This window comes from Hemitrygon akajei, chromosome 1 (assembly GCF_048418815.1).
Source record: "Hemitrygon akajei chromosome 1, sHemAka1.3, whole genome shotgun sequence".
NCBI classification, from domain to species: Eukaryota; Metazoa; Chordata; class Chondrichthyes; order Myliobatiformes; family Dasyatidae; genus Hemitrygon; species Hemitrygon akajei.
Window position 1 is genome coordinate 221,812,080 of NC_133124.1, and position 22,894 is coordinate 221,834,973.

Genomic DNA, 22,894 nt, shown 5'->3' on the forward strand with positions numbered 1-22,894 from the left:
TCCCTGGATAAGACAACAGACATAGAAGCAGAATTACGCCATTTGGCCCATTGAGCCTGCTCCGCCATTTGATCATGGCTGATTTACTATCCCTCCCAGACCCATTCTCCTGCCTTTTCTCTGTAACCTTATCAACCTCCGTTTTAATATATCCAAATACTTGGCATCCACTGCTATCTGTGGCAATGAATTCCAGACTCACCACATTCCTCCTCCTCCTCTCTGTATTAAAGGGGCATCTCTCTATTCTGAGACAGTACCTTCTGGTCCTAGACTCTCCACTACTGGAAACATCTTCTACATACCCACTCTATTTAGGCCTTTCAGTATTTGCAGATTTCTACAGATTTACCTTTGACAGCATTCTAACGGTCTATATCACTGTCTGGTATGGATTGGGAAGGGGGCGGGTGGGTGGAACTATTGCGCAGGATTGAAGTAAGCTGCAGAGTTGTAACATGAGCCAGCTCCATCATGGGCAATGGCCTCCATAGTATCCAGAATATAAGTGGGTAGGTATGGAGGGCTATGGTCACAGTGCAGGTCGATGTGGGCAGGCAGCTTAAATGATTTTGGTAATGATTTTGGTATGGACAGGATGGGCTGAATGCCCTGTTTCTGTGCTGTACTTCTCTTGACTCTATCTCCAAGGAGCAGTGCCTCAGAAAGGCAGCATCCACCTTTAAAGACTGCCACCACCCAGGACATGCCCTCTACTCACTGCTACCCGAAGGTGGTACAGAAGCCTGAAGGCACACACTCAGCGATTCAGGAACAGCTTCTTCCCCTCTGCTATTGGATTCCTGAATGGACAAAGAACCCATGAAACACTACCTCACTACTTTTTATATTTCCATTTTTTTTGCACTCAATTAATTTAAATTTTTAATATATATAAATAAATATACTTATTGTTATTCAGTTTTCTTTTTCAAGTATTGCATCGTAGTGCTGCCGCAAAGTTAACAAATTTCACGACATATGTCATGTTTCTGATTTTAATTTGGTAGGTTTCAATGATACTCCCCTTCATTTGTCTAAAGTCCAGCAGGTACTGTACATGCCCAGAGACAAGCATTCCTCAAATGCTAACCCTTTCATTCCTGGGATCATTCCCACAAACTTCCTCTGGACCATCTCCAATGCCAGCATTCTTTCTTAAATATGGGGCTCAAAACTATTCAGGATAATCCATTTGTGGTCTGACCAATGCCTTATAAAGCCACTTCATTACATCCTTGATTTTGTATTGTAGTCATTTTGAAATGGTGAGGGAGGTGGTTTAGGGATAGGTGGTGCACCATATTGATATCTTATCATGCTAACCAGTGCTGCTCAGACAACATGGCAGAGCAGGAAATCAAAGTTATATTTGGACAACATATTTCTACTTCACTGGTTTTTATCAACTACTTCATTTATATTAGTCTACAGTGCAGAACAATTTTCTTACAGTCATAAGTCTGTATTTCATTTGATGGGAATCCTCAAAAGACACACCGGGGCAATTTTAAAGTTAGAAGTGCTGTCCTTGGGATGAGACCTTAAAACCTGGGGGTTCTGCTCACCCAGGTTAGCCCAAGTCATCCAACACCACGATTACAAGAAACAGTAAAATCCCACAACCTTGGCTCGTACCTAACCTCTCAATAACCTTCATCAAGAAACAAATTATGATTATCACTGTTGGATTAAAGTGCAGATTTGTTATTTTTCTTTGCAGTTTAACTTTCCTATTCACTCATTCATTAATTATGTGCTACGTCATATGATGTGGGCGATCATGGTTTTGACCATGATCGTTCTTGACAAATTTTTCTAAAGAAGTGATTTGCCATTGCCTTCTTCTAGGCAGTATCTTTAACAGACAAGTGTACCCAGCCATTATCAACACTCTTCAGAGTATGTCTGTCTGCTGTTAGTGGTTGCATAACTAGGACTTGTGATATGCACCTTTCCTGTGCTTTTTTAGTATTTTTATTCTCTAGAATCATCTATCTACAGTGATTGTTCTGTGAATTCTTTTTGTTTAGTAATAGTGCTACAGTTGTTTCCATATCTTTCTAGTAGCTTCTTAGCTCTCTGTAGCAGGTGTCACACCATTTGCAACTTGAAAAGGAATATAGGTTAATTTGGAATGTTCTGGAATGCTGCTGTCTCTAGTCTGAGTACAAGATGGCCATGACTTAATTTTCCTTTGTCTTTCTTTGCTCGCTCTTCATTGTTGTAAGTTATTAAACAATTGTAAGCACCACAATGATGCCTCATTCCTCTTCTGAAGAACATCTGGATCACAAACCATCAGCATCCAATGCTGTCCTTCGTGGAGCCCACTGTTTTAAAAATTCCTTCTTCTTGGTTTTCTACATTATAGCAACAACTAAATGTAAGTGTACTGAGCTTGCAGAAGGAGAAAAGCAAGTTTTTACTTTTAACAATGATTCTGTGCTTTCAGCTCAGGAAGAACATCAAACATCAATGGCATGAGGAGCTAATCCTAGCTCACAAATTATAGTTTTGTGTGAATGATTCCCAACATAGCCATGTGACAATCTGTTAACCAATTACCTTGTCCATTACAACAGAAAATAATCAACAGAATTCATGTTAAAAGTGTTCATGGTTTGAAAGACAAGAATCAGAGTGTTTCTAAATGTAGCTAAGATATAATCAGTCCATTGCATAAGCAAGTGACTTGAAAATGAATATGCAACTATTATTCTATGAGGCATCCAGGAAAAACTGTAGTGGAAAGACATTATAGCTCTAATTGTGATAAAATTGGAATAGTTTCAAACATCACACCTAGCAAGAGAGTTGTATGCATGGTAACTTTAGCTCCAATGTTTGAGCTTAGTCATAGAGCACTACAGCACAAGAACAAGCACTTTGGCCCATCCGGTCCATGCCAAACTGTTATTATGACTGGTCTCATCGACCATAACCCTCATACCCCTCTCTTCCATGTACTTACCTAAATTTCTCTCACCTCCCTCTGAGCTAAGAAGTGTCCCCTCATGTTCACTTTAAATACTTAACTTTTCACCCTTAGCCCAAGACCTCTAGATCTTGTCTCTCTTACCTCATTGGAAAATTCCTGCACCTATATTTCTCACCATTTTGTACATCTCTATCAAATCTACACTCATTCTCTATGCTCAAGGAATAGATAGATAGATAGATACTTTATTGATCCCAAAGGAAATTAGTGTCACAGTAGCATTACAAGTGCACAGATATACAAATATTAGAAGAGAAGTAAGAAAGAATAAAAAATAAGTTACCTCAACAGTCAAACAGGAGGAAGACATCACTAACCCGGCTATAGGTTGACTCATTATACAGCCTAACAGCCGAGGGTAAGAATGACCTCATGTTACGCTCTTTGGAGCAGCACAGTTGTCTTAGCCCAAGATCTTAAGGCACAAACTAACGGAGATGGGAGTAGACTCTCACATGGTGGATTGGATAGTGGACTACTTGACAGATAGACCTCAGTATGTGCGGTTGGGAGACTGTAGGTCTGACATGGTGGTCAGCAGCACAGGAGCGCCGCAGGGAACCGTACTCTCTCTGGTCCTGTTCACCCTGTACACATCAGACTTCCAATATAACTCGGAGTCCTGCCATGTGCAGAAGTTCGCTGATGACACGGCCATAGTGGGGTGTGTCAGGAATGGACAGGAGGAGGAGTATAGGAAACTGATACAGGACTTTGTGATATGGTGCAACTCAAACTACCTGCGTCTCAATATCACCAAGACCAAGGAGATGGTGGTGGACTTTAGGAGATCTAGGCCTCATATGGAGCCAGTGATCATTAATGGAGAATGTGTGGAGCAGGTTAAGACCTACAAGTATCTGGGAGTACAGTTAGATGAGAAGCTAGACTGGACTGCCAACACAGATGCCTTGTGCAGGAAGGCACAGAGTCGACTGTACTTCCTTAGAAGGTTGGCGTCATTCAATGTCTGTAGTGAGATGCTGAAGATGTTCTATAGGTCAGTTGTGGAGAGCGCCCTCTTCTTTGTGGTGGCGTGTTGGGGAGGAAGCATTAAGAAGAGGGACGCCTCACGTCTTAATAAGCTGGTAAGGAAGGCGGGCTCTGTTGTGGGCAAAGTACTGGAGAATTTAACATCGGTAGCTGAGCGAAGGGCGCTGAGTAGGCTACTGTCAATTATGGATAACTCTGAACATCCTCTACATAGCACCATCCAGAGACAGAGAAGCAGTTTCAGCGACAGGTTACTATCGATGCAATGCTCCTCAGACAGGATGAAGAGGTCAATACTCCCCAATGCCATTAGGCTTTACAATTCTACCGCCAGGACTTAAGAACTTTTTAAAAGCTATTATTAATGCTTTTTGAGATAGTGATTTAGATGCATATCATATTTTTTACTGAGTTAAGTATTGTATGTAATTAGTTTTGCTACAACAAGTGTATGGGACATTGGAAAAAAGTTGAATTTCCCCATGGGGATGAATAAAGTATCTATCTATCTATCTAGTCTATTAGTAAAAGTACAGTCAGCCTTCCTTATCCGTGGGCTCCGCATCTGCGGATTCAACCAACCACGGATCAGGAAAACCCAGAAGTTCTCTCTCCAGCACTCATTGTTTGAGCATGTACAGACTATTTTTTTCTTGTCATTTCCCCCTAAACAGTACAGTATAACAACTATTTACATAGCATTTACATTGTATTAGGTATTATAAGTAATTGAGAGATGATTTAAAAGTACAGGCCGTCCCCGGATTATGAACAAGTTCCGTTCCTGAGTCCGTCTTTAAGTCGGATTTGAAGTCGGGACAGGTACATCTGGTATTATGTAGCCTCAGTTAGTAAAACGTTTGCCTTAGTATATAGTATTTATTTTACCTTCCTATGCATATAAAACACTTAAGAAACATATGTATTTCAATAATTAAACCACTGCGTTGCTTAGTAATAATTGTAGCTTTCATCGGGGCAGGGCCTTTCAAATGCTCCATTAAAATTGTTCCGATCGTTGACCAACTGTAGTCTAACGCTTTTCCATTTCACCTCTTTCTGATCGCTTTATTACTTCCACTTTATTTTCAATCGTGATCGTGATTATTTTTGTGAACAGAAACCCTGCAGATTCAGAGCTGCGCCAGGTCCTAAAGTCCACCACACTGATACAGGTTAAATAAGGTCCGGGGTTCTGCTGGGTCCTAAAGACCACCGCATTGAGACACATTAAATAAGGGATTTGAGCATCCGCATTTTTTTGTATCCGCGGGGGTCCCGGAACCAATCCCCCACAGATAAGAAGAGCCAACTGTACTCCTCTGATCACCCAAGGTGGCATGCAAAGGATGGGAAACATTGTCCGGAATTGCCACGATTTTCTGTAGGGTCCTTTATTCTACACAGCCTCCAGTTTGATCCCATTAACAGAGCTAGCCTTTCCAATCAGTTTATTGAGCCTGTTGGCATCACCCATGATGATGCCATTGCCCCAGCACACCACTGCATAAAATATTGTACTGGTGACAATAGACTGGTAGAACATGTGAAGAAGAGGCCTGCAGATTTCAAAGGACCTCAGTCTCCTCAAAGTAGAACCGAATCTGGCTTTTCTTGTACACAGCCCGTGTTGGTGCTCTACTCAAATCTGTTATGCAGGTGCACCCCCAGGTACCTGTAGGTCCTCATCATACCAACCTCTTCACCATCAACAGTAACAGGGCGCAGTGCAGGCTTAGTCTTCCTAAAACCACCATCTCTTTACTAATGTTGAGCTGCAGATGATTCAGCTTCACCTTTTGACAAAGTCCTCCACTAGGGCTCTATATTCATCCTCCTTTCCTCCCTTTCTACATCCAACTATTGCTGAATCATTAGAGAATTTCTGCAGATAACATGACTCAGTGCGTATCTAATGTTCAAGGTATACAGGGTAAACAGGAAGGGAGCCAATAGTACTGTGGGGCACCAGCGCTATTTATAGACATATCTGACACACAGCTCTGAAACCATACAAACTGTGGTCTGCCAGACAGGTAGTCTATTTTCCAGGATACAATGGAAATGCTGACTTGCATTGAATGGAGCTTTCTCCTAGCAATTAGGGCTGTATAGCATTAAAGCACTTGGGGGTTACCCTCTCCCCCTAAAAGCTTGTTCAAGATCAACTAATAAAGAATTACTGAGATGATTAAAACACTCCATTTTCAATGTGTCACAGGATTACGTGAACTATGAGCTCTTGGATATTCATGAGCTAGAAGTCTATGCATATCTGTAGTTTAAGAAATTCTCATTAATTCTATAGCTGGCATTTTCTAACAATGTATAAATTTAACCTTCCTGACAAATAAGTAACACAGAAGAGTGAGGAAATGTGATCCAAGTGACTCTGACTGTAGAATAACTGTAGGTGCCAGATGGGGTGATTTGCTGATCTCCTGGGATTTCAACACAACAGTCTCTAGCGAGTACAGAAAGGCAAAAAGCATCTAGTAAGTGGCAGTTCTGTGGGTGAAAAAGCCTTGTTAGTCAGAGAGGTCAGAGAAGAATGCCAGATTGTTTTAAGCTAACAGGAAGGTGAGAGTAACTCAAATAACCATATTACAACAGTAAACACGAGGAAATCTGCAGATGCTGGAAATTCAAACAACACACACAAAATGCTGGTGGAACACAGCAGGCCAGGCAGCATCTATAGGGAGAAGCACTGTTAACGTTTCGGGTCCAGACCCTTCATCAGGACTAACTGAAAGGAAAGATAGTAAGAGATTTGAAAGTAGTGGGGGGGGGGGGGGGGGGAATGCTAAATGGTACGAGAAGACCAGAGGGGGTGGGATGAAGCTAAGAGCTGGAAAGGTGATTGGCGAAAGTGATACAGAACTGGAGAAAGGAAAGGATCATGGGACGGGAGGCCTCGGGAGAAAGAAAAGGGGAGGGGAGAACCAGAGGGAGATGGAGAACAGGCAGAGTGATGGCAGAAAGAGAAAAAAAAACAAACAACTAAATATGTCAAAGATGGGGTAAGAAGGGGAGGAGGGGCATTAACGGAAGTTAGAGAAGTCAATGTTCATGCCATCAGGTTGGAGGCTACCCAGCCAGTATATAAGGTGTTGTTCCTCCAACCTGAGTTTGGATTCATCTTCACAGTAGAGGAGGCCATGGATAGACATATCAGAATGGGAATTGGACGTGGAGTTACAATGTGTGACATATCAGAATGGGAATGCAGACTGGTTTCGCTGAACACCCACGCTCAGTCCGCCAGAGAAAGCAGGATCTCTCAGTGGCCACACATTTTGTGTGTGATATTACAACAGTGGTGTGTAGAAGGGCATCTCGTAACACATAACATGCAGAACCTTAAAGCAGATAGATTAGTGGATAGATACAGCAGCAAAAGACCATGAACATGCACTGAGTGGCCACTTTACTAGCTATAGGAAGTACCTAATTAAATGGCATCGAACTTGTTTCAGGAATGAACAAATCTGAGTTAGATGAATTCCTTGTCAGGTGTGGTCAAGATAAAGCACCTCAAACGAGAAAACGTGTTTTTAAAAATCTGTTTCTATGTTAGAACATCTCGAGAAAACATTAAAAGGTACTATTGAAATAAAAGTAATCTGTCAAATTTCATATGACCATTTGCAAAAAATATTAGAAAAAGAGTTACCACCACTATCACATCTTGAAAATCTTACACTTCTAAACCTAAAGGGGAGGAGTCAGATTTCTTCATTCTATACAGCCTTAACGTCATATGAGGAGTCCACCATTGACAGGCTAGAGGCACGGAGAATGGTATGCTTAAAAGCCCAAAAACAATCAATTAATATGAGAATGAAGCTATTACAATATAAATGGTTAATGAGAACTTACCGGTACATTACCCCAGTCAAACTGAACCATCGGACCCCTGACATCCCAGACACGTGTTAAATATTTAGAAGAAAAAGGTACTCTGTTTCACTGTGTATGGGACTGTCTTAAATAAAAAAAAATACTGGAAAACAGTCATTCAGACTATATCTGAGACTGTTGGAGTAATGGTGCCTCACCAAGCAAAAATGTGTGTGCTAGGTATGTATCCAAAGAACTTTACTGTTAGTCCAAAACAGTTAACTTTAATTGACTTTGGACTCCTACAGGCCAGGATGATAGCTTTAGCTTGGAGAAAAATAGATATACCTTCGATATATGTATGGGTGAAGGAGATGGCATCTTGTATTATATTGGAGAGACTGACTTACATAACCAGGGGAAGGGCAGGAGAATTTGAAAATGTGTGGAAACTTTTACTGGAGTTTCTTGGACATCAAGGTGCACAATCATTTTGAAATAGCTGTGTGTTGTTGAGTGCTTCTACAGTTTTTTTCTGATATGTTTTTATTTTATTTCTTTATTAAATATGAGAAGTATGTGAAATGTTATATCTCTTTTCCTTTGATGATTGTGAAAAACATGAGGACATGTTTCACTATTTAGTTTAATTATCATTGGTGTTTATTTGTATATGTGAAATAGATGTAAAATTCAATAAAAATATTGTTAAAAAAAAGAAAGCTGATCAAAATCAGAATCTGGACAGAAGGTTCTCAGTGACAGAATGAACCTCCAGGCTTAACAAAAAGATGGGTTATTTTCATCCCATTGAAATTGAAGGCAATTTCACTGTCCTTTGTGCAGACTTTCATAGAGCAAGTAAGATTAAAGTTAAATTAAAGCATTTGGAAGAAATGAAATGGTAATATTACAGGGGATAGCTTTAATGGACTACCTACAGTAGGCACCTGAAAGCCCTGGAACAATACCACGAAAGAGCCTTATAAAGATTTTGAGGATCTGCTGGAAGGACAAATGTACTGACGCCAGCATTCTGGAGGAAGCCAACATGATAAAGCAATACCAAAGCCGATGGATGGTCACGTCAGCCAGATGCTTAACTCATGTCTCCCCAAATAGATCCTTTTCTCCCAGTTGAAGGAAGGTCAGTGAGCCTTAGGGGCAAGGAAACACTTCAAAGATAACATCAAAATCAGCCTGAAGAAATTCAATTTAACATCTAAAAACTGGGAAGACATTGCACTCAATAGATACACCTCAAGGAAATCTGTTCAAGAAGGAGCTGTGCTACATGAGAACGACCTCCACTGTGCTGCGGAGAACAAGCAGCAGAGGCAAAAGGAGACTGAGCAACCAAGAGACCCAGCAGCTAACCACAGCTACCACTTCCTAGTGTCAACACTGCACCAGAATATGTGGATCCTGGATTAGCCTCTACAGCATACTCGACGAGTGATCACACTACTGCTAGTATAATGAGAAAAAAGTGTCATGAAGAACTTTGATTCTGAAAGAACCTGACATACGCAACTCAGCAAAGACGAACAGTATACTAAATACTCCCACACACAGAGGGAGGGAAAGGAATTGTATTAACTTACATTTGTTCACCTTCAATACATCAAAGATATTTTTGCCCATATTTATTTATTGACATACAGCATGGAACAGGACCTTCTGGCCTTTCAGCTGTGCTGCCCAGTGACTTCGATTTAACCCTATCCTAATCATAGGACAATTTACAATGACCAATTAATCTACTAACTAGCATGTCCTTTGGACTGTGGGAGGAAATCAGAGCACCCGGAGAAAATTCACACATTCCACGTGGTGGACGGACAAAGTCCTTATAGGTGATATTACATTATAGGAAAGATGTCAACAAAACAGACAGAGTACAGAGAAGATTTACTAGAATGTTACCTGGGTTTCAGCACCTAAGTTACAGGGAAAGGTTGAACAAGTTAGGTCTTTATTCTTTGGAGCGTAGAAGGTTGAGGGGGGACTTGATAGAGGTATTTAAAATTATGAGGGGGATAGATAGAGTTGACGTGGATAGACTTTTTCCATTGAGAGTAGGGGAGATTCAAACAAGAGGACATGAGTTGAGACTTAGGGGGCAAAAGTTTAAGGGTAACATGAGGGGGAATTTCTTTACTCAGAGAGTGGTAGCTGTGTGGAACAAGCTTCCAGTAGAAGTGGTAGAGGCAGGTTCGGTATTGTCATTTAAAGCAAAATTGGATAGGTATATGGACAGGAAAGGAATGGAGGGTTATGGGCTGAGTGTGGGTCAGTGGGACTAGGTGAGAGTAAGCATTCGGCATGGACTAGAAGGGCCGAGATGGCCTGTTTCCATGCTTTAATTGTTATATGGTTACATGAATCCAAACTCCAATGTTCCGAGTTGTAAAAGCATTGCGCTAACCACTACACTACCATGGTGCTACCGAGGACAATAAAGTTGATAATAACCAGGCGTACACTGGATAGCCACGTGGATCCCTGAAGTCTTAATAAAGTTAAAATATTATAATATTATTGTTGAACTCAAAGGCTATACAAAACAGAGGCTTACTGATGTGGAAAGATGATTCAGTGGCTTGAGAGTGAGTTCATGCAAGTCTTGGGGTGGGAAGGGTTTACATTAGGAAAATGTGGGCATAATGTTGGTGGTGAGGGCAAGATTCAGGCTGGCTAAGGCAAAAGAGCAGAGGGAAGTCAGGAAGTGAGGGAGGGAATTCATGGGTGGGACAACATCAAGGCCAGTGTTGGGGAATGAAGGAAACAAGAAAAGTGCAGGAATACAAGCTCAGAATCAGAATCAGTTTATTATCATTGACAGATATCGGGAAATTTTGTGGCAGAAGTACAGTGCAATACATAAAATATACTATAAATTATAGTCAGAAATATACTATCAATGATCACTTTATTAGGTACCTCCTGTACCTAATATAGTCATTGAGTGTATGCTTGTGGCCTTCTGCTGCTGTAACTCATCCGCTTCAAGGTTCAACATGTTGTGTGCTCAGAAAAGCTAATCAGTACTCCAATGTTGTAACTCATGGTTATTTGAGTTACTGTCACCTTCCTGTCAGCTTGAACCAGTCTGGTCATTCTCCCGTGACCTCTCTCTTCAACAAGGCATTTTTGCCCACGAAACTGCTGCTCACTGGATGTTTTTTGTTTCTCGCACCATTCTCTGAAAACTCTAGGGACTGCTGTGCATTAACATCCCAGGAGATCAGCAATTTTTGAGATACTCAAACCACCTCACCTGGCACCAACAGTCACTTAGATCACATTTCTACCCTATTCTGATGTTTGGTCTGTACAACAACTGAACCTCTTGATTATGTCTGCATGCTGTTATGTATTGAGTTGCTGACACGTAATTGGCTGAGTAAGTATTTGCATTAACAAGGTGTACAGGTATATCTAAAGTGGCCACTGAATTCAAGTGTGTGCACGTGAGTGCATGCAAAAAGAGAGCAAAATCTAGTAATGTTCATGGACCGTTCAGAAATCCGATGGTGGAGGGGAAGAAACTGTTCCAAAAACATTGACAGTGTGTCTTTAGGCTCTTTTAGCTCCTTTAGAAATAAGAAAAGGGGATGTTTTGGATAGTGGGCTGTCCTTCATGATGGATGCCGCTTTCTTGAAGCTTCGCCTTTAAAGATGTCCTTGACAGTGGGGAGGTGAGCACTCATGTTTTGAAGGTGAGGAGAAACAGCAAGGAAACTAGAAAGTGAGATGCAGAGTGATCGAACACAATTATGGGGAGGGAGCAGAGGTGCATAGAGAATAGGAGCCAAGGGCATGTGGTGGAGTCAACATGAGGTAATGCATATTGAGGTGTGAGGGAATGGGAGGGAAGAGAGGGATTGAGTTCTTCCATGTTAATGTGTTAAGAAGCATTCTAACTGTTTGCATCATTGTCAGGTACAGAAGAGTCATTGCACAGGATCAGTAAAAGCTGCAGAGTGTTGTAAACTTAGCCAGCTCCGTCAGTTGTACCAGCCTCTTCAGTATCAAGGACATCATTGAGAGGTTGTGTCTCACGAAGGTAGCATCCATCACTAAGGACCCTAACCATCCAGGACATGCCCTCTTCACATTACTACCATCAGAGAGGAGCTACAGGAGCTTGAATACACACATAGGGACAGCTTCTTCAGAACTGCCACCAGATTTCTGAACAGAAATTACCAACCCTCCAACACTACCTCACTATAACTGCTCTCTTTGCTTGCATCATTTATGTAATTTATTTATATACAGTGGTTTCAAATCAATTGATCCTTCAGTTAATTGTGACAGCCTCTTATTTGCAACAACTCTTAAAGAATAAAAACTAATCAAGAAAATAACCGGGATTCCTTTCGTTTATTCGGGACACTATGCTGCTAAACTGGGATGGGAGACTGCTGTCGAACAATTTCTAACTAGCGCCAGCTGTGTGAACTTGTGTAGCCGCTAGACACTACACCATGCTTAGGACCAAGTTAGGAACTACAAAGAATTTAAAGGTATCGACAATCATTGAAAACATCTCTGTGCCAATTTTGTTCATTTACAGTCAATTTAAAGAACACAGCACCATGTTGACTGTCCGTTGTATCTGACGATGACAGTAAAACTTGTGTAGGAGAGTTTTTAAAGTGGAAAAGTCATTAAAGTGGCTCAACCGCGAAGTCTGGGTCCAGTGATACAAATAGTCATTAAAAATTGGGGTTTTTCTTGGTTGCAACCATGACTCCTTCTGTTCCTGGTCATGTCCTTTGCTCTCCACAAAGTGCTGCAGAGCCACCTTTCCGGCTGTTGGATCTCATCCATGTTGTCCAGTCTCGTCCATTTATGGTTTGTTCCAATGGCAAATTTCTTGCCAGGCGGTCCCAATTCCCCAACCATGAGCAACCTTGCTAATCCAGGCTATGTCCGAACCAGCATGACTCTTCTGGTTCTTGTCACTCTTATCTAAAGGTTTTTGAGGGCAGATGTAACACAAGCGTGAAGGGTCCAGCCCAAGATCCTTTTCGGACCACCACTGTCAGGACCTGAACCCCAGACCCATGCACCATGGAACCCAGATAGCTCTGGGTGTTGGCCTCCGAAGTTTTATTTATACTTATTTATTAGTTATTGCAATTTATAGTATTTATGTCGAGCACTGTACTGCTGCAACACGACAATAAATTTCACAACGTCTATCAGTGATAAAAAACCTGATTCTGATTCTCATGTGACAAATAATCACATGGCTTGAACTACGACCATACCTGACCTCCAGCTGGTTGGAATCTGGACAGTACAGAGGTCATCTGATGACTCATCTGTTGATGTGCCAATGAAGTCAAAGTTGAGGCAGTTGTGAGCCAGTTTAAGAAGCTGCATTAGGAGACCGTGCTGGCTTTCATCGTTCAGATTTAAGCTTTTGCCTGATGCCTGTAAGAAAGCACATAAAATTTTCAAAGGTCCAAAAGAGCAGACATCAATCTCTTCAATCACAAGGCATGGGGTACTTCAGAAAAATGCAAGCACATTCCAAGCTACATCTTCTTACTGAAACACTAAATTAATAAAATCCTGAGGCACTGAGCAAATTGACAGGGTTCTAAGAAAGCAATGGTGTACAGGTTTTCATTAATCAGGAGACTGAGCTCAAGAGCCACGAGGTACTGTTGCAGCTCTATAAAACCCTGGTTAGACTATACTCGGGAGTATTGTGTTCAGTTCTGGTCACCTCAATATACAAAGGATGTGGAAGATTTAGAGAGGGTGCAGAGGAGATTTACCAGGATACTGCCTGGATTGGAGAGCATGTCTTACAGCTTCAGCAAACTAGGGTTTTTCTCGTTGGAACAAAGGAGGATGAGAGATACTTTATAAAGGTGTACAAAATGATAAGAGGCATAGATCGAGTGGATAGACAGAAATCTTTCCTCCCAGGACACAATTTTAAGGTGATTGGAGGGAAGTATAGGGAGATGTCAGAAGTAGGTTTTTACTTAAAATGAGAATGAGGGCGATCCACATACCCAAGTTATGGATGGTGGTAGAAGCAAATACATCATGAACACTTAGAGATAAGCACAATGGACGTCTATGGGGCTATGTAGGAAAGAAGGGTTTGATTGATCTCAGGGTAGGTTAAAAGGTCGGCACAACATCATAAGCCAAAGGGCCTCACAGTAATGTTCTATATATATTCTTATGTACAATATATTTCAGACTGTAAGGGCCTTAGTCAACAAGGAATGATCACCTGTGGCTGGCACAGAGTTGCAGATTGTACACCACCTATGACTGGGTCAATGCAATAGTGATATTTTCTTCCATGGATTCTGGGTAAGGACACTCTGAACTGCATGTTGAGCAAGTTAAGACGATATCTCTGGATGGCAAACATTCCAGATACCGGGGATGTAAGGTGGTACACGAGCTAAATGAAGGCACAATCTGAGAGCCGGAAGCAATATATTGTTTGCCTTGTTATTCACAGGTACTACTGGATTAGAGTACTGAATGGTTATTTTTCTTGTAGTTTTAACTTTCCTAAATTTACTTGAATTTTTATATAATCATCTATATACATGTAATTATTCAGTGCATTTTCCCCAGTAAGTATGGTAGTTTCTAGAAGCTTCTCAGTTTTTCTGCAGCTGTCAGTCAAATAAATCTGGCTTATTTTATAGGTTAATTGTTATCATTGGAATATTGTTTATCTTTAGCCAGATGACTACAATTTGTTCCTCCGTTGTCTTCCCTCTGTTCTTGTATCATTAATAAAACAGCCATTAGCAACAAGTTTCTTGCCTCATTTTTAACTTCCAAAGAATTTTTGGATCACAAAAGCATCAGGATCCAACAGCACGTTTTATTAAGCCACACACACAAAATGCTGGAGGAACTCAGCAGGCCAGGCAGCATCTATGGAAAAGAGTACAGTCAACGTTTTAGGCTGAGATCCTTCAGCAGGTCTGAAGAAAAAAAGATGAGTAGATTTAAAAAGTGGGTGAAGGGATGTGAGAAACACAGGTGATAGGTGAAACTGAGAAGGGGAGGGGTGAAGTAAAGAGCTGGGAAGTTGTTTGGTGAAAGAGATAGAGGGCTGGAAAAGGGTGAATCTAATAGGAGGACAGAAGACCATGGAAGAAAGAAAAGGGAAGAGGAGCACCAGAGGGAGGTGATAGGCAGGCAAGGAGATAAGGTGAGAGAAGGAAACGGGAATGGGGAATGGTATAGGGGTGGGAGGGGGGCATTACCAGAAGTTTGAGAAATCGAAGTTCATGCCATCAGGTTGAAGGATACCTAAACAGAATATAAGGTGTTGTTCCTCCAACCTGATTGTGGCCTCATCACAAACCTTGTATCAATTTCCCAGCTCTTAACTTCACCCCTCACCTCCTGGTTTCACCTATCACCTTCTATTTCTCACATCCTTCCCCCAACCATTTAAATCTATTCATCTTTTCTCCTCCAGTCCGGCCGAAGGGTCTCTGCCTGAAACATCGACTGTACTCTTTTCCATAGATGCTACCCGGCCTGCTGAGTTCCTCCAGCATTTTGTGTATTGCTTGGATTTCCCGCATCTGCAGATTGTCTCTTATTTGTGATTGTTTTACTGAACAGTTCACCTTGTGATACCAGCAGATATGCAGTGCATCTTTTTATACGGTACTCAATTATAAAGAAGGCTTGAATTATCTGAGTTTCACCAGCAATCTAACAATTGTTGATAAAACATAAAATCCTTACCTGTTTTAGTAAATTGCACGAAAGTGTGAAAATATCAAAGAGTGACGCATCTCTAAATGATGAAGCTATTTTCCTATGTTTTGTCAGTGGATGCGTTGTGTCAGCCTAGATGGAAAGAATCATCCATAGACATAAGTGAAAAGATGCTGAAATAATTCATAAATAATGAAAAGATGCAATACAGATTAATGAAGTCATTTCAAGTACAAACAGAGCCGTGGAGACGATTCCAGAGGAGTGGAATTATAATACAGACTTTACAGAACCATTTTTGGATTCAATTCCAGAGGAATGGAAATATAATATTAACTTACGGAACCGCGGCTAGAACACCATGAGCAGTACAAAGTGCAAGTAACAAAAGCAGTGGTGAGTGGCGAGGGCAACAGTGGTTGTTGAAGGGTATATGGAGTGAGCAAGAAAGAAGGGCGAGATCAGGTGGATCATGTGCAGAAGGTATGAATGTGAACTTGGTGCACTGAACTATTACTTTCTTCAATAGACAATAGGTGCAGGTGTAGGCCAATTGGCCCTTTGAGCCAGCACTGCCATTCAATGTGATCATGGCTGATCATCCACCATCAGTAACCCGTTCCTGCCCTCTCCCCATATCCCTTGACTCTGCTATCTTTAAGAGTTCTTCACATTAATGTTCTACTATTACTCTGAAGAGCTCACTATCCTTCTCTGGTAAACCGTTGCACTCTTACTGTGCTGTCCAGACAACCTACCCGACTGTGCTGCTCTAATTTCAGCCCTGTGTAATGGTTGATTTCCTGTACTCCAATGGTACCTGTAATTTGTGATGCCAAGAAAGCTCCAGAATTCCCACCATTAAACGCTACTTTTCCTGCAATAAGCCTTACAAATGGATCCTTGATTGCCTGATCAGGAGGCTATAGTCAGTGCAGATTGGTCATAACATCTACTCCTCAGTGTCAATCAACACTGGTGGTCTTCAAGGAATTGTGCTTAGCCCACTGCTCTACTCTCTACATTCATGATTGTATAGCTAGGCACAGCTCAAACTATAAATTCACCGATGACACAGCTAAAGGGGAGCATTTTCTGATTGGCTGCCAGTAACTAGTGGTGTTCTCAGGGGTCAGTATTAGGACCGCCACTTTTCACATTGTTTGTCAATGATTTAGATAATGGAATTAATGGCTTTGTGGCAAAGCTTGCAGATAATACAAAGGTAGGTGGAGAGGTAGGTAGTGCTGAAGAAGCAATGCAATTGCACAGGACCTGGACAAATAGGAAGAATGTGCACAAAACATGGCAGATGGAATACCGTGTTGGGAAATGTATGATAATGCATATTGGTAAAAGGAACAATAGTGCAGATTATTATCTAAATGGGGAGACATTTCAAACATCAGTGGTACAGAGGGATTTAGGAATCTTCGTGACAGATTCCCAGAAGGTTAATTTACAGGTTGAGCAGGTGGTAAAGAAGCAATGTTGGCATATATTTCAAGGGGAGAAATAAAAGCAGAGATAATGCTGACCCTTTATAAGACACTGGTCAGGCTGCACCAGTGCAGTATTGTCAACAGTTTTGGGTCCTGTATCTCAGTTAAGATATGTTGTCATTGGAGAGAGTCCAGAGGAGGTTCAGGAGGATGACTCCGGGAATGAAGGGGTTAACATATGAGAAGCATTTGGCAGCTTTGGGTCTGTACTCACTGGAATTTAGAAGAATGTGTGGGATCTCATTGAAACCTACTGAATATTGAAAGGACTAGATCAGATGGACGTGGAGAGTATGGTCCCTATGGTGCGGGTATCCAGGTCTAGAGGGCACAGCCTCAAAATTGAGGGGCAACCCTTCAGAACAGAGAGTAGTGAATCTGTGGAATGCTCTGCCACAAACTGCAGTGGAGGCCAAGTCTATGGGTATATTTAAAACAAAAGTTGATAATTTTCTGATTGGTCAGGGCATCAAAGGATATGTTGAGAAGGTAGTTGTATGGGGTTGAGTGAGATTTGGATCGGTCATGATCTGAATTGATTCTATAACCTACAGACTCTTTACAACTCACTCCCTCAGTATTATTCTTTATTTGCCGAGTTTGTGTTCTATTTCAGATTGCCATTGGTCAGGGTTTGTCTATTTATGCACAGCTTTTTGGGAACTCTATTGTATTTCTTTTTCACACCCCCTGTAAATGCCTGCAAGTGAATCTCATGGTACTATATGGGGACATAATGTTCTTTGAGACTAAGTTTAGTTTTAATGTTTGAAATGTTAGATTCAAAACAGGATATAACGCATTATATAGAAGTCTCTGGTGCTAACCATGATGCCAGTCCAAAGAAATCCAATCTGCCCCGCAAATCATCCATATCCCACTCTTCCCTGCCTGCTCACATACTCATCAAAATGCATCAAATGAGTGGCAAGGTAGCATAGCGGTTAGCATAACACCAACACAGCGCCAGCAAACCGGGTTCAATTCCACTGCTGTATGTAAGAAGTTTGTTATGTTTTCCCTATGACAGCATGGGTATCCTCTCACATTGCAAAGATTAGGGTTAGTGAATTGTGGGCAGGCTATGTTGGCACTGCAAGGATAGCAACACTTGTGGGCTGCTCCCAGCAAATCCTCAGACTGTGCTGGTCATTGACACAAATGATGTATTTCACTGTATGTTTTGATATACATGTGATAAAGCTAATCTTTATCTTTAATCATCGCTATTTTATCTGCTTCCACCATTCTGGCAGCCCATTCCAGGAGATCATCACTGTTAAAAAAGTTTTCCTCCTAAATCTTTAAAATTTTTTGCCTCTCAATTAAAGCTATGCCCTATAGTAACTCTAAGTACAAATATGCCAAATAACAGTCAAATCGATACAACTATGTACTTGTGATTCTAGTAGATGAAGACAGAAATCTAGGCACGTCTCATGGCAGGCCTAAAGAATGTCCAGGTTGCCAAGGAGATTCTGTCTACATTGCAATTCAAAGCATGTAGGCCAAGCAAGTGCAAAGACATCGATCTCTGGAGCTTAAAGAACAGAAATAGGTCAATTGGCACATTGAGTGGGCAGTGACAATTCCGTCAAGTAATCCAGTTAGTTTTTCTGTTAGTTGACATTCACTTTAGTCAAATGAGAAGGAATCTAACTGAAACGTATAAATTCTGACAGACTGAATGCTTCCCTTAGAACAAGGGTCAATCTCAAGACAAGGCTCGGATCAGGGTGTGGTGAACTGGTGGAATTTGCTATTAAAGTTCAATTGCTGAATACATTTAGGGATATAGAAACACTTCGAGACCCTAACAGGGATTAGCTGGTATGAAGAGAGAACTGGAAAACATTATTGAGACAGATATTCACTCCCCTCACGTTCTTATTCTGGTGTCATCCCCCTTCCTTTCCAGTCCCGATAAAGGGTCTCTGTCAAAAACGTCAACTGTTTATTCCTCTCCATAGATGCTGCCTCACCTGCTTAGTTCCTCCAGTATTTTATGTGTCTTGCTCTGCATTTCCAGCATTTACGGAATTTCTTGTTTTTAAGATATTCACCATCATGTTTTGATTTTTTATTTAGGTACAGCTCTTCTGGTCCAAACAAGCCTCAGCTGCCCAACTACACCCATGTGACCTACGGACCCATACGCCTTTGGATTGTGGGAGGAAACCGCAGCACCCAGAGGAAACCCACATGCTCATGGGCAACGTACAAAGACCTTACAACAGTAGTAGGAACTGAACCTGGGTCACTGGTGCTGTACTATACTACTGTACTATCCCAAAGTTCATTTGAAGTTCACTCCCCAGTGTTCAGCCAGAAGGTGACTTCTCAAGTTGTGGTTCTCTTTCAGTACTCTCACATGACAGCCAAGTTTTTTTTGTGTTTAGGTGTCTACCGTGGGGTTTCAAACTTCTGATTTAGAAGTGAGAGGGCAATCAAATAAATACAGTCATAAATACATTAACCATTGTTCGCTATCAGCTATGTCACTTCTAAGGTTTGAGGTTTCAAGAAGCTGGCACCTTCTCCAACTTTCCTATTTTTCATGTCCAGATCTTTCTCTACAGGCCCTGAAATATTAATGCAATTCCCGCTGGAAAAGCACAACAGAGCTTGCTTCCACCAGCAATGCATTCCAAACCTGACCAGTCACATCATTAAAAAATATAGTTCCCTCACATTGCCCACCTTTTCTCTTACAACTGTGACACTCCACGACATTTCAAAAGCAATTATTTGTTGCCCACCCAGGCAACACAGAAAGCATCATCATTCAGATCCTCAAAAATAGATAGAACCCAAAAAAACCAAAACATTACAAGTATAAACACAAAGCCAGTACACAGGAAAACACTGAACTGGGCAGGTATTCAAAGCTCATAATCCTGTCAGTACAATCTTAGTACTGTCACTTTGTAACAGTTTACAAACATGAATTTGTTACACATTAGAACACTTCAGGCGCCTTTCCAGTGACCTTCCATGGAGCTGCAGGGCTTTCATTCACAATAGTACAGATTGTTACAGGGGAACCATTCATTTTCTTAGATTCAGATTCACTTGATTTATCAAATGTACATGGAAACATACAGTGAAATGTGTTGTTTGCAATAACAACACAGCATACGGATATATAATGATTTTATCACCTTCAGTAACACAACCTGAAGGCCAATCAGGAACAGTATTTGTTAGATGTAGAGTGGTCACGACATAACCCATGAAACCAGACTGAGAGGAATGGGCTCTTCTGGGCCTTGAGCCGCTCTGCCCATCAAGCACCGGTAATCCTGATTTAACCCTAACCTAATCACGAGTCAATTTACAAGGACAAATTAACCTATCAGTTACTTCTTTGGACTATGGGAGGAAACCAGAGAACCCGGGGAAAATCCACGCATTCCGCAAGGAGGACGAGAAGTTCTTACAGAAGACACCCGAATTGAACTTCAAACTCTGACACCCTGAGCAGTTAACATAACACTATTACAACTATGCTGCTGTGGTGGCCAAATTAACCGAGTGCCCAGTATGAACTGATAAAATATTCATTGACATCGTCTATTATTGAAATTACTGAAGTACTAAATTTAAGTGTGGAACTAATAAGGCACTCACTGACAATATTCAGATAAGCTTGGTGCAATACTGTGAAGTTGTAAACTTGACTCTAGCAGGAAAAGACGGCAAAATCCTGTTCACACAATCTCTGACTAGAAAACATGTTAACCAACCTGTCTTCCTCACTCAAGGTCAATGAGTAACTAGTATTGAATAAATGAACAGAAACCTCAGTTAGCCAGTAAAACTAAGAAGCCAAGAAAATTAACGTGAGAGAGCCTACATCACAGCACAGGGTGAACGTATGTGGGATGCCCCTACTACCAGGCAGGAGGTCCTAATGCTATGGTACAAGGACTATTAGTTTCTCCTAGGCAGTGAAACTAGTCAGCACCCTGTCATCACCCAGGTCTCATCATGCATGAAACACCAGCAGAGTTATATTATTTCCATTTTAACTGGTGTCCTAAATGCAACTTATGCTAAATGTCAATCTTGTGGAATATATTTTATTATTTGTGGTAACATTACTGTATTAGGTAATACAGTATTGTATTCTCTACCAAAGGTGTAACGTGCTCCTTCCCTCCACTAGCTTGCAGGTCACCCCTAGGCAAGGTGTAGCACCTGCTTAACTCCACACTCCACTTCCCCCAATCAGGGTCACGTGAAGCCATGGTTGGTCGAATGAGCAGTTGGTGCCAATCACAAACACAAGTCCTGGCTTTGCAACCACTAACGCCAGGCAGACAGTTTCTGAACAGTATTGATAATAGCTGGGGGTGGGGGTCCACCCATCCTTTTAAATTTTTTTACAATTGAGATTAAGTGCAAATACACCCTTCTGGTCCTTTGAGCGGCACAGCTCTACAACCCCTGACTTAACTCTAGCCTAATCACATCACAATTTACAATGACCAATTAACCTACCAACCAGTACATATTTGGACAGTGGGAAGAAACTCACGCAGTCATGGGGAGAATGTACATACCTCTTACAGGCAGCAGTGGATTGGAACCTGGGTCCCTGGGACTGTAAAATACTGAGCTAACTGTTAATCCACCACACCACCCCTTGTAAAGACATTGCTCAGGTAAAGGCAATTGTAGAAAAATTTGCCAAGTACAATCATGGTCAAGGCCATGATTGTCCACAGCACATAATGATGATGATGACGACGATTACTTTATATGTTGTGTGCAATCTTACATGTACTGTATTCTGCACCTTGGTCCAGTTGAATGAATTTGAACTTAGTACACTAACCACAGGGAATATGCCAGACCTGAAGGCCCAATGGGAAAGGAAAGGCAGAGTGTCAAGTCACGGAATAGAGGAGCTGTCGACAATATATGTGGAAATATTACTGATTTTTAAATAAAATGATCAGTTGCCAGCAAAATATGAGAGATACTCAAAGAGAGAGGGAGGGAATAGACATGCATGAGGAAACAGGACATTGAAGGTCACTGCACCACTTACCTGATTTACTTCATTGGTTAACTGGGACAGAATCATTACTCCTATAATACAGTGCTCAACACTGTCCTGTGGAGAAAGACAGAAACAATGTTGTTTACTTTCCGTGAAGCAAATCAGTCAAAATTAGGAACACTTCGTCCATGACATTTAAGCCTCATTAATCCAACAAGTCTGCATCCTAGATACAAGAAGCAGCCAACTGAGGTAACATGGGTTGAACTTGACTGCAGGACATCCATAAGATCAGATCAGGTTTCCTACTCTTTCAGACTCACAAATGGAATTATTCTACAAGCACAGGGCGATAAGTGCTGTTGCCCCCAGCTCCAGCTATCCAGGTTTGATCGCAAACTCACTGCTTTGTTCCTGTTACCACTGTTGTTCATGTGGCCCCATGAGTTTCCTGCTTCCCACCCCAAAGGCACGAGTAGGTTTGGAAATTGGGTTCTATAGGATAAAGAGCAGGAAACCGAGGGGAGGTTAATGAGACAGAATAAATTACAGGACAATAAAGGGATGGTGGAATAGGGTTGATGGGATCATTCAGAGAATCAAATAAATTTAAAAGCTGCATGGCATCCTCTGCTACAAAGAAGTATGAATTACAAAATATTGTGTGGATTTGGTACAAGTGTTCTTATAAAATATGAACGCCCCATCATATTTTCCTGTCTAAATGTAGTTGACCTGCTACCTCAAAACAACCTTTTCCTCAATGTTACAAAAATAAAGGAGCTGGTTGTGGACTACAGGAGGAATGGAGAC

The 22,894-nt window shown here is 41.4% G+C and overlaps 1 protein-coding gene across 1 annotated transcript in view; it reads right to left on the reverse strand.

Moving 5' to 3' along the window:
• xpo7 (exportin 7) overlaps positions 1-22,894 on the reverse strand; it is a 191,711-nt gene that overhangs the window by 110,767 nt on the left and 58,050 nt on the right. The window contains exons 5-7 of the mRNA XM_073061943.1: positions 22,130-22,195; positions 15,599-15,703; positions 13,120-13,285 (exon numbers count right to left, since the gene is read on the reverse strand). Of these exons, the coding sequence (XP_072918044.1) occupies positions 13,120-13,285; positions 15,599-15,703; positions 22,130-22,195 (337 nt within the window). The remainder of the gene's footprint in view (positions 1-13,119; positions 13,286-15,598; positions 15,704-22,129; positions 22,196-22,894) is intronic.